We start from the raw sequence: 12,256 nt of genomic DNA on the forward strand, positions 1-12,256 counted from the left end.
TAACAATAAAATTGTAGCCTCACAGAGTAATCGTTTTTTGACTACTGGGGTTAGAGACCTCCATATAAAAGATGGAGAGAGTATGAAGAAGATCTGTATAAGAGTCTTATTTATAGTTTGAGATGCAGCAGGATCTATTCAGTAAGACTCTAGGGGGCAGATTTATCACAACGTGAGCTCACCACAGAAAAATGCACCCACTTTCTATTTATTCCTATGGCCTTTTTAGAAGCATATTTATCAGTGGGTATAAGAGTTCACCCTTTGATAATTACACTCTAAAAATCCCATAGGAATGAATCGAAAGTGGGTGAATTTTTACGTGGTGAGCTCTAATCTCACACATTGATAAATCTGCCCCTAAGTGTTGCAGAAAATCAGCCCTTTAGATTGAAAAAGTTTGATATCTCTGGGAAACACATCCAACAAATCTGAATTAGTTGTGGAGGAGGCAAAAATGGATATGACCACAGCTGAACTCAGGAGACTTATCTCATTTATCTAAGCAGCATCTAAGGCAATTGAAATATCTCCCCGTGATATCCTGAATAAATGAAGGAAAATGAGCAGAAACCTGGCAAATATAACTAGGGATCATTTCCCACAACCTTCAGCTTGTGCAGGAATTGCCTTTGTAGAGTGCACAGATACAATAGAAGCAATCAGACCTGCGCTTAAGATTTATGCCGTTTCTTTAAAGTTGCTCTGTCGTCTCGTGGCAGGGCTGCAAGAAGGATAACTTTTTAATCTAATAAATAATTCACTCTCAGTGTAAATGATGCAAGAGAGAATCTACTTCTGATTAATGAAGGGAACATGTGAAAAACATAAGAGATACAAAAGGAGAAGACAAGCAAAGTAAGGCCGTTGACAGTCTATGCGTTCTGCTTTATACAGGGCCGTTGTGAATTACTTCCACACTGGTGTTGTAATTAAACAGAACAGTCATCAAAGGCTTATTTTAATAGGTTGCTTCCAAACTAAGCCCTGATGTGACTGTGGCTGTTCTATATACGTTATAAATGATTAAAACGTGGAATAAATTAAATCTTAATACATTCGGCTTAGCAGAAATGAATTTATCCTTGTACACAGTGCCAGGGAATAAAGAGCCTGCGGCGGTGACTGGGAATTGGCCTAAAAAAAGGGATGTTTTCTTCCTGGACAATGAGATGGCTGATTGCTTTCAGCACGGAGATATTTTGGCAGGAATTCATAAAACTCAATGGGAAAGTAAATATAGGATGTACAATGCAAGTCTATCTACACCTACACTAGGCGCTGTTTTTTATTGACACATGCTGAATTCTGTCACTTTGACAAAACCAATGTAGAAACTAGAAATTGGTTTTTACTATTGAAAGTAATTTCAGCATGTTCCCGTAATTTATTTTCGAGTTTCAAGTTCTGCACCATTTCTGAAAGGCTATATTGGCTTTACAAGTTTTAGCTCTTCACCCGGTTTCACTTTTAGCTATGAGTTTAAAATAGTTTCCTCCTCCACCTTAAAAGTACAGTGAGTTCACAAAGAAAGAACAGGAGCATTGGCAAGTGAATATAAGAAGGGTCATATGGCAAAGTCTTGCTAAACAGGCACCAATGTTGCTTGTGTTGACACCATTCATTAAGGCATCTGTTATCTGGAAACCCATTATCCAGATAGCTTCAAGGGCAAGGAAGACCATCTCCCATAGACTCCTTTTTTTTTTTTTTCAATAATTCACATTTTTTAAAATACAGGTATAGGACCCGTTATCCAGAATGCTCGGGACCAAGGGTATTCCGGATAAGGGGTCTTTCCTTAATTTGGATCTCTATACCTTGTCTGCTAAAAAATCAATAAAACATGAATTAAACCCAATAGGATTGTTTTGCCTCCAATAAGGATTGATTATATCTTAGTTGGGATCAATTACAAGGTACTGTTTTATTATTACAGAGAAAAAGGAAATCAGTTTTAAAATTCTGAATTATTTTATTAAAATGGAGTCTATGGGAGACAGGCTTTCCGTAATTCGGAGCTTTCTGGATAACGGGTTTCCGGATAAGGGGTCCGATACCTGTATTCTATAATAATAAAGCAGTACCTTGTCCTTAATCCCAACAAAGACATAATTAATCTTTACTGGAGGCAAAACAATTTAATTGGGTTTATTTAATGTTTAAATGTTTTTTTAGACTTAGGGTATGGAGATCCAAATTATATAAAGTCCCCTTTTCTAGAAAACCGCAGGTCCTGGGCATTCTGGATAACAGGTCCCATACCTGTAGTTGTCCTAAGCATCAGTGCCTCCATTCTACCCCTTCTGATGAATCGGGATGCTATTGGGTATGCCTATGAGTAAGTGCCCTACAAGGCACAAAACGCGTTAGGCTGCTTTCTTCTTTTTGTCCTAATAAATGATTACTTGAATTTTACTTTACACTACTTCGATAATTATTGATGGTCTCTTTTGCTTCTGAATTATTTAATTGGCTTTTCCTACCCTTGACTGAGGGCTTATGCAAATTGCACCATCCATGTTCTACTCCGTTAGACTATATTTTCTCACTTTTTGTTTTTGAGAAATATATACAAACTGAAATAGTGACATTTTGCCAACAAATGATATGGAATACATTGTTTTGACAAAAAAATGCACAGTAACTTATAGGTACTGAAGGTTTATTTATTTACTGAGTTTATAACAAATCCACATTCACATATTCACAAAGTAACTGTAACTGAATTCTGTACAACAAACATTTGATATAAGGCTTTAATTATGGTTGGAGCAATGGTTGGAGCATTCCTGACACTAAACCTGGCAACACAGGGTGAATAAAAGGATAACCAGTGTGCCTTCCAATTAAAACTGATTGCCATTTACTAACGCTCAGATTTTTTTTTTCCATTTCTGTTTTTTTAGGGTTAAAAGTTGCAGGAAAACAAAACACAGGTTTTTTGAGATTTGCTATGCGTCAAAATAGCTAAAAATTAGAATCTTGAAGACCCGAAGCATTACTGTTACGAGTTTGAGTATTTTTAAGCTAAAAAAATTCAAATTTTGTTTCAAAAACTCGAATGTCTGGTATTTATTATGTGCAAAAACCCGAAAACTTAAATGTGAAAAATTGCCATCTAAAAGCTTGCCAGGCAAGTCAATGGGAGTTGTCCAAGGCAACAAAAAAAAAATCAATTTTTATGAAAATGGTTTATTTAGATCAGTGATCCCCAGCCAGTGGCTCAGGGGCAACATGTTGCTCCCCAACCCCTTGGATGTTGCTCTCAGTGCCCCCAAACCAGGTAGTTATTTTTGAATTCCTGACTTGGGGGCAAGTTTTGGTTGGATAAAAACAAGATTTACTACCAAATAAAGCCCCCTGTAAGCTGATAGTGTGCATAGAGGCTGCCTAATAGCCAATCTTAGCCCTTATTTAGCACTTCCATGAACTTTTATGCTGCTTGTGTTGCTCTCCAAGTCCTTTTACATTTGACTGTGGCTCACGAGTAAGAAAGGTTGGGGGCCCCTGATTTAGATAATACAGGGTTTTACATATGAGATGGTTAATGCAATATATTTTTATAGAAACCTACTGTATATTATGTGGGGGTATAGTTTTTCTTTTAGCTTTAGTTCTTCTATAATGTGCCCCTCTCTTTTCCCCCAGTATATCCTGATATATTCCCCATGTTTCATTATCAGTTTTCTCTCTTCCGTTGCCTCGTGTGCATGAAAAATCACTGCTTATAACGACTCCATGTTCTATACGCTAACAGTTTATTTAACAAAAGGAGGAGGTCCTCTGCTTACTATCCGTCTTCTTCCCTTGCTCTGTACAACTGTTTCCTTTTGGCTTCATTACTAAACTGCACCATTTGTCACTACCAAATTATTCACCAGCTACTTGATGAATTATGTATTGATAGTTGGGATCATTTGGGCTGGCATTTATACAATTGTGTGCAAGTGCTTTCTTTTGCCTCTAAATTATGCAGCTCTCTTTCCTTGGACATTAGGTCAAGATGAATACTCTCCACGAGGGCCTTGCTCTTAATCACTGTTTGGCTAATTGCAAAATAAATGTTTTATTCTTATACTACAGCACAACCAGACTTACATGGAGGAATGTGATAAAAGTTGTAAACGGAAACAAAATGCGCACAAGAATAAGAATAAAAATTTGCATTTCGCAATGTAATATTGTTCATTGGACTGTTATACATAATACATTGTTCATTTTAATTGCGCATTGCAAACTTTTAAAGTATGATTGAAGATGGTGTAATCTTTTGGGACTTTTTCATTAAGAAGTTTTATTACATACACTGTGCATTGGTGCAATCAATGAAATTCGCCTTTCTTCCACTTTGGAAGTGGTCGCTAAACAGTTTCCATGTTCGCAAAGCCCATATTAAGTTCACGCAAAGGCAAATCTCAAATAATTTTCCCGCTGCTGATTACTTTTATTACATAAACTTGCAAGTGGGCAATTGAAAAAAAAATCTGCAATATCTGAAAAAGGGTACAAGAATGATATACTTTTAACATAGCATTATTTCATTTTCACATACCAACACAGGTATGGGAACCGTTATCTGGAAACCCATTATCCAGAAAACTCTATGGGAAGGCCATCTCCCATAGACTCCATTTTAATCGTATTATTTTAATTTATAAAAGTTATTTAATTTAATTATTTTTTATTATTAGAGGCAAAGCAATCCTATTTGGTTCATTTTATGTTTAAATGATTTTTTAGTAGACTTAAGGTATGGAGATCCAAATTATGGAGAGACCCCTTATCTAAAAATCCCCAGGTCCCGAGCATTCTGAATAATAGGTCCAAAACGGTATTTACTTGAAAATTTGCAAGTATTATATATATATATATATATATATATAAATGGAGGTCACAAGGATCTGTTGGCAGGTAACAAGCTGGTTTCTCAGTATAATTTGAGCCCTTTGAGCAGAGTCATCATTGTCCCTGCTCCCCTGGACAGTCTATCTCTCCCTTGGAGTGGCTGCAATATCTTGTGGTCTTCCTTCTAGTTTGGGTGCCCAGACTAGGCTTCTCCTTCTTTCCCAGATGTCCTATAGTGCTTCTAGCATGATCTAGGGGCCTGCCTCACTTCAATCACTTCCTCTGCCTGTATCCAAACCAGTTGATATGGACAGAGCTATGGCACGAGAGATGGCCTCTACAATACTCTTTTAACAGAGCTTAGAAAGAAAATAACAGTTAACAAACTGGTTAATGAAAGTTTTCCCTTGGACTAAATCAGTTATCAATAACTTAACTCAAACATCATTCAAAGAATATGTACATTGGGGTTCCCCATTTTAATTACACCACAGCATAATAATAGGGGTCAATACAGAGAAAAAAGTCAAATTCTGACTGCTTACTCCCACCAGGGTTGGACTGGGCCGTCAGGACACCGAGAAAAATCTCCTTGGGCCCCGGTGGCCCAGTCCGACCCTTGCCGGGCCTCCCCCTGTCTGACTGTTCCTCCCATAATGAGTTAAATTTATGCACACTCGGAGAGGACGTCGGGTGGGGGCCCTATGGGGGGGCCCCTGGGGGGGGTTGGGGGACTCGCCCTGCAGGGGCACCTGCAGGGCACCCTGCACCCCCTAGTCCGACATTGACTCCCACTATTCTCATAATGTGTCCTTATGTCAAACTGAACAGTTTAGCCAACTCTAGTTTCTAGGTGCTAGTCTAAAATTTTACCAAATTGTGATTGAGAGAAAAGCCACAGTGCTCTGTTTTTAAGAGGCAAATGCATTTTTGGTCAAGAAGTAATGTTATAGGATATATATAGGTAATATATAGGATAGGCCCTTAAGCCTATGTGCATCGGCAGCACTGAGAAATGTACACTTTGCATTATACTTTCATTAGAACTTGTAGGCAAAATATACGATAGGAACATTTCTGCCCTGGTAAATCTTTATATGTAATAAAATATTAAAGGCCTTTTATTTGTTTGTTTTTGTGTGTTTTTTTCTTTTTCCCCAGGAAAGCGATGAGACTGAAGTCGATAAAAATAAATGCTGTACCCTTTGCAACATGTTCTTCACATCTGCCATAGTTGCTGAATCTCATTATCAAGGAAAGACTCACGCTAAGAGAGTGAAACTTGTGCTCGGGGAGTCACCAAACACAGCAGCTCCAGCAGGTGAGAAAGCAATGTGTGAGGCAAACAGCAGAATAACCTTGCACAGTCTGGGACTGCTTTCTGTTCCGCGCCTTGTAAAAGCCTTCAAAAATAACATGTTTTTCATGCATAACATAATGCAGAAGCAAAACTAAACATTAAGCAAAACAACAACAGCATAATAAATAGGATGGATTAACATGTGCTGCGCTGAAATAATATCTGTTTTTAGTTTATTTCTAGGAAAATAAAATCAGCTACCAGTGCCAATGGTAATGTAGTTCTTCTTTGGGGGGGGGGGGGGGGGGGGGGGGGGTCATTTTTTTAATTTAACATACTAGGAATAAGGAAGAAGATATTCACCACTTGTATTGTTTGAGTTAAAGGAGAACTAAAGTTTAACTAAAGAAGCAGGCTAGAAATGTTGTACTTTATGTATTAGGCTTCTGTACCAGCCCAAGGCACCCACAGCCCTTTAGCAGGGAAGATCTGTGCCCCCCAAGATGCCCCCATTACCCCCCTATCTTCTTTGCTGCTGATTCACTGCTGTCACTTACCTGAGCTTAGGGACCCACTCACTCAATATACTCTATGTATAGCAGATAAATGTCCCAATATAATTCTAATTAGTAAATTATATAGATTATTACTACATGGCAGCTCAGAAACCAGTGCAATTAGCATCAGAAATAAATAATCAGCCCTGTAGCAACAGCTTATATGACAGGCCAACCTCATTTTCTGATTTTCTGATGATTTACGGCAACCCCTAAGCTTAGCTTCCCAACAACATGTGAGTGTCGCAGACATTTACAATATAAAGCCCTGAATCATTGCTGCTATTGTGATGCTGAACCTTTAGGCTGGTGTAGTAAGTTCAGTATATTTTTAACCATATTGATTTTTAGGGTTTAGTTCTCCTTTAAAGTTAAAACCTGTCATCCGCTTAAAAGCAAACATCTGATTGGTTACCATGGGTTATTGTCTTTTTTATTACATATGGGGGGGGTAGACCATGAACACATGTTTTGTGCACTAATATATCCAGTCCTAAGTTCATTATATCCATGTGGGGTACCTGGGGCCCACCAAAGACATAAGCACACCTGCCCCTGCGATGCCATCTGCGCCCTACTATGTTCACAGACAAGCAAGGCTGTGTCAAGGTTAGGTGTGAGGCTTGAGGACCCAAAAATGCACTTTATTTACTGCAGCCTTTTAAGTTCTTTATCCACATTTTTTAGCCATAACTAACCAGACATACCAGGAAGATCCTTGCAGAAAATGAATTATGAGCACATTAACCATATACATGCCAGAACGATCACTGCAGAAATAAACAACTAGCTTATTAACAGATATGCCAGTAAGATCACTGTAGCAATGAATTATGAGCACATTAACACATTAAGTTAAAGGATAAAATGGAAGCGGCCTGTAAACCTGGTCCAGCATAAAAGCATGCATTCCACAGTGGAACACATGCCCATCTTTAACTGTATTCATCTTAGTATGAATAAAGTCTGTATGGCAGTACCAGGGTGCCAAGCAGGGAGGCACACAAGCAGCACCAAGCAGGGTGATCAGTGGGGTCAAGAGAAGAAAGGGATGGCAGACTGTTAACAGTGTGGGGGCATTGGGCAGCTAATGCGGCCCAGCAGGACTGGTTATACCAGAAGTGATGTTAAATTGGCACAAAGCTCCCTGTTTTTACACTTTGCCCTGTGAGTTGCTCTCAGAAACAGTTATTGGCACACCCAAAATTGAACACTAAAAGCTGTGCCTGCACATGTATGCATAACTGACCATACCAGGGTGGCATTGGCTGACAAAAACTACTGAAATAAAGGTTTTCCTTTAAAATTATTATGAATGGACCAGAAATGTAACACTCAGGGGGTGAGTATATGCATGAGATACATATTGTGGAGATGGATGATATAAAATAGTGCTTTAGTGTTACTAAATACAAATTTTCAAGGAACAGTGAGTGTGATTTACAAACAAAAGTACATCAGGCTTAGCAAGAATGCCCCCCCCCCCACTTGCACTCAAGTGATCCCTTCCATTCCCTTAGTGCAGATAAAATTTAAGCTTGTAGAGTAAGGAGGAGATGAAGTGATTGGCTATGACTGTGGTGCGAATCCTGATGTTCCCTAACTTACCGAGTTAATCTGCGGAAGGCGGCAGAGCCCATATATTGACAAGCTACTGATTCAAAAATGATTGCTCATAATAGCGTGCATCATTAGACAACTAACCTTTAAAAGATCACACTATAAATATGTGAAGTCAGGTGAATAGGCTTTTCAATTGCTTTTTTCTGCTGAATACGAGGCACTCTGAAGATATCGTTAAGTGCACTGAAAGCACAAATGTGTCTCCTTACCATTCTATGTATTTAGCTCGACAGTCTTATTGGAGGAGCGTCAGTTTTTGTCTAGCATGAAACTGTACCCTATTTATAAACTGAGTCTATTCTTTATTTACTGTATAAGAGTTATTAAACAGGTGCTTATACACAGGCCCGGATTTGTGGGCAGTCCCCAAAGGCCTAGGGTGGCAAAAATCCAGCATGCCGCCCCCTGGCCACAGTGGTAGAGATGGTAGAGCAGGGAGGAGTGTTTGAAATGGGGTGGGGGTGTGAGCAGGGGGACAGGCTTTGTTACATAGTTACATGGTTACATAGGGTTGAAAAAAGACCATGAGTCTATTAAGTTCAACCCTTCCAAGTAAACCCAGCACACACAACCTATACTTACCAATCTATACTATCACATACATAAACTATATAGTTTATGTATATATACTAGGCATTAACAGAATCTGCCATTACCACATCTCTAGGAAGGGCATTCCCCAACCTCACTGCTCTCACCGTGAAAAACCCCCTACGCTGCTTCAAATGGAAGCTCCGTTCCTCTAATCTAAAGGGGGGGCCTCTGGTGCATTGATTGTTTTTATGGGAAAAAAAGAACACCCCCTATCTGCCTATAATCCCCTCTAATGTACTTAGTCTCACCTCATAGTTTAAATCTTCCATCCCCTTTACCAGTTTAGTTGCAGTCTCTGCACTCTCTCCAGCTCATTAATATCCTTCTTAAGGACTGGAGCCCAAAACTGCACTGCATACTCAAGGTGAGGCCTTACCAGGGACCTATAAAGAGGCAAAATTATGTTCTCATCCCTTGAGTCAATGCCCTTTTTTATACAAGACAGCACTTTATTTGCTTTAGTAGCCACAGAATGACACTGCCTGGAATTAGACAACTTGTTATCTACAAAAAACCCCAGATCCTTCTCCATTAAGGATTCCCCCAACACACTACCATTCAGTAGATAGATTATGTTCTAGGGCTAGGCCAATATTCCTCAACTTTCTGTGCTCTGGATACTAAAGTAGTGCTATATAAATGAAAATATACATACATAAAATGCAACGCCTGTATTTTAAGTGATATATACTTAAGAGCATGCTTGAATTGTGCTTTTCCAAGACCCAAAGTAATGCATATTTTTTGGAATAAATTTAGTGTAGCAAATGAACTGTAGTTCATTATATAAGGATCTATTAAATGTTATGGCTTAGTACTATGCTCATCTCCCCGCTGTCGTTAAAATTCAGCAGAGCAAATTCTTGGGCAAAAAAAATATTCTTTAACAGAGCATTAACTACTTCATTGCCAAGAAGCAACACACTTTGGCCAGGGCAAGGTTAAAGGGGTCAAACAAAATCCCGGCAATCAGAACGCTGATATTAAAACTAATGCTACAGGGACATAAGTTTTACAGGATAAAGCTGACTATTCTACCTTGTGATTTCCCAATTAGAAAATGTTCCATTTACCACCACTCTTTGTAATCTATCCTTCAGCCAGTTCTCTATCCAATAAGAAATATTATGTTCTAGGCCAATATTCCTCAATTTTCTGTGTGTGCCTAAGGGCGCCCTATCTTTAAATCTGACCCTGCTTATACAGGAAGGTATACTGGCAGGTGCAGCGCTAATATTGTACTGATAGCAATATTCAAGCCACATGGGCTGAGGTGGGTAATAAATATAATGGGCAAAAAAATTATGGGCATATGAACCTCCACAACCCGCCCCTCATCATGAATACAGTGCTGTCTAATGCACTGGCAGCCCTGTATTCATGTGGGAAGCTAAGGTCTGCGTCATAACAAAAGGCATATAAGCAAAACATGCACGGAGGACTTCGTTTTGCACCTGACCCCCCTCCACCCCCCATGCCATCTGATCAGTCCTGATTTGCTGACCTGAAAATGGGCAGGACTTAATAGAAGAATTTTGGGAGGGGGGTAAATAATTCCCAGTGTAAAGAAGAACTTTGACAGAGCATACAGGGCATAGGTATAGTGGATCATTTGGGGTTATTAATGAGCTTCTATTAACAATTAAACATAAATAGTGTATATAGGCATGGCAGAAGAGTGTTTGTGGCTACAGTTCTGGCACTTAGAGTGCAGTGTCAACCACTGTAGACTGGGGCACCTAATATCCTCCTGTTTGTATCTGTAACTTATCCACCCGTTTAGATTGTAAGCTTTATGGCCTATGACATGTAGCTTTTAATCTTTAATGTAACTGTGCTTTCTATTTATTTGTGTTTCTATTTATTTTTGTAATGGTAACCCCTGTTTGTTCTATGAATTATTGTTCCGCTGTACAGCTCTGGGTACTAAAGTAGTGCTATATAAATGAAAATATATACACATAAAATCCAACGCCTGTATTTTAAGTGATATATACTTAAGAGCATGCTTGAATTGTGCTTTTCCAAGACCCAAAGTAATTCATATTTTTTGGAATAAATTTAGTGTAGCAAATGAACTGTAGTTCATTATATAAGGATCTATTAAATGTTATGGCTTAGTATTATGCTTTAAAGTCATCTCCTCGCTGTTGTTAAAATTCAGCAGAGCAAATTCTTGGGCAAAAAAAGATTCTTTAACAGAGCATTAACTACTTCATTGCCAAGAAGCAACGCACTTTGGCCAGGGCAAGGATAAAGGAGTCAAACAAAATCCCGGCAATCAGAACGCTGATATTAAAACTAATGCTACAGGGACATAAGTTTTACAGGATAAAGCTGACTATTCTACCTTGTGATTTCTTTCTTTCGCTCCCATAATAAGAATCGTGTTTTCTTGTGATTGCATTGATCTGAGTCACTCACTCGCATTGAAATCAATGGTTCATTTAGTAACTGCGCAATGTGGTTATCAGATCTTTGCTTGAGGGTGTCTGACTATAGACTTAAACATATTCTGTTTGTATTGCAATCATTTATTCTTTTAATCAGACGCAATGGAAAACGTCAACTACGCCAGTTTCCTTTCAGAACCTATGATAAGGCTGCAAGAGTTTCAAAGTGAAATCCGGGAACAAACAGAGAATAGTGTAGGGCACAAAAATAAAAATATAGATTTGCCACACCCACTTTCTACCACCCCCAATTTTAACCACACCCACTGAAGGTCATAGCCACAGTTTTTTTTCCAACATATTGTCCTAGTGGGAATGGAGAAATTTCCCAGGGACAGTTTTCCTTGGGAACCATGGTCCTGAACTGGGGCCTTATTGAAACCTTACCCAGTTGTGTTTCAATGCAGAAAAAAGTTGCCAAAATGTGACAACACGCCTGCATTGGAGTAAAGCAGGCTCAGCTGAAAATGGCCTTTCCATGGAGTTAATCTTTGGTTATTTTGTATTAAATACTCCTTATAGAGGGAATAGTTTATAGAGGGAATGAAGAAAACCCGAATGGCTTTTTGCCTCCCCTGGTAACTCCGGGGATGCTGCCGTCTGAGGTGAGTTTCTCAACTCGCTTCATGGCATTAGTGCCCCTGATACAGTATGAGAGTGTTAGATGCGTTAGTGTATTGTGAGGTATTAGGGGAATAATCATATTAGCTTTCACCTGTTAATAGATGGTGGCAGTGATTGAATTTTCTAGGTGTTGGTATATTTTGGGGTATCTGATGTTAGTGTAACCTATGGGTAAGGTGAGTGCAACCCCTTGTAGCCACATCCCACACAGTCAGGGGATAGAAAATTCTACCAAAATGCAAAATAAGAACTTTCCT

At 39.0% G+C, this 12,256-nt stretch overlaps 1 protein-coding gene across 1 annotated transcript in view; it reads left to right on the forward strand.

Annotated features, from left to right (window-relative positions):
- zmat4 (zinc finger matrin-type 4) overlaps positions 1 to 12,256 on the forward strand; it is a 256,147-nt gene that overhangs the window by 88,411 nt on the left and 155,480 nt on the right. Inside the window, exon 4 of the mRNA XM_002936438.5 lies at positions 6,010 to 6,169. Within this exon, the coding sequence (XP_002936484.3) occupies positions 6,010 to 6,169 (160 nt within the window). The remainder of the gene's footprint in view (positions 1 to 6,009; positions 6,170 to 12,256) is intronic.

This window comes from Xenopus tropicalis, chromosome 7 (assembly GCF_000004195.4).
Source record: "Xenopus tropicalis strain Nigerian chromosome 7, UCB_Xtro_10.0, whole genome shotgun sequence".
NCBI lineage: Eukaryota > Metazoa > Chordata > Amphibia > Anura > Pipidae > Xenopus > Xenopus tropicalis.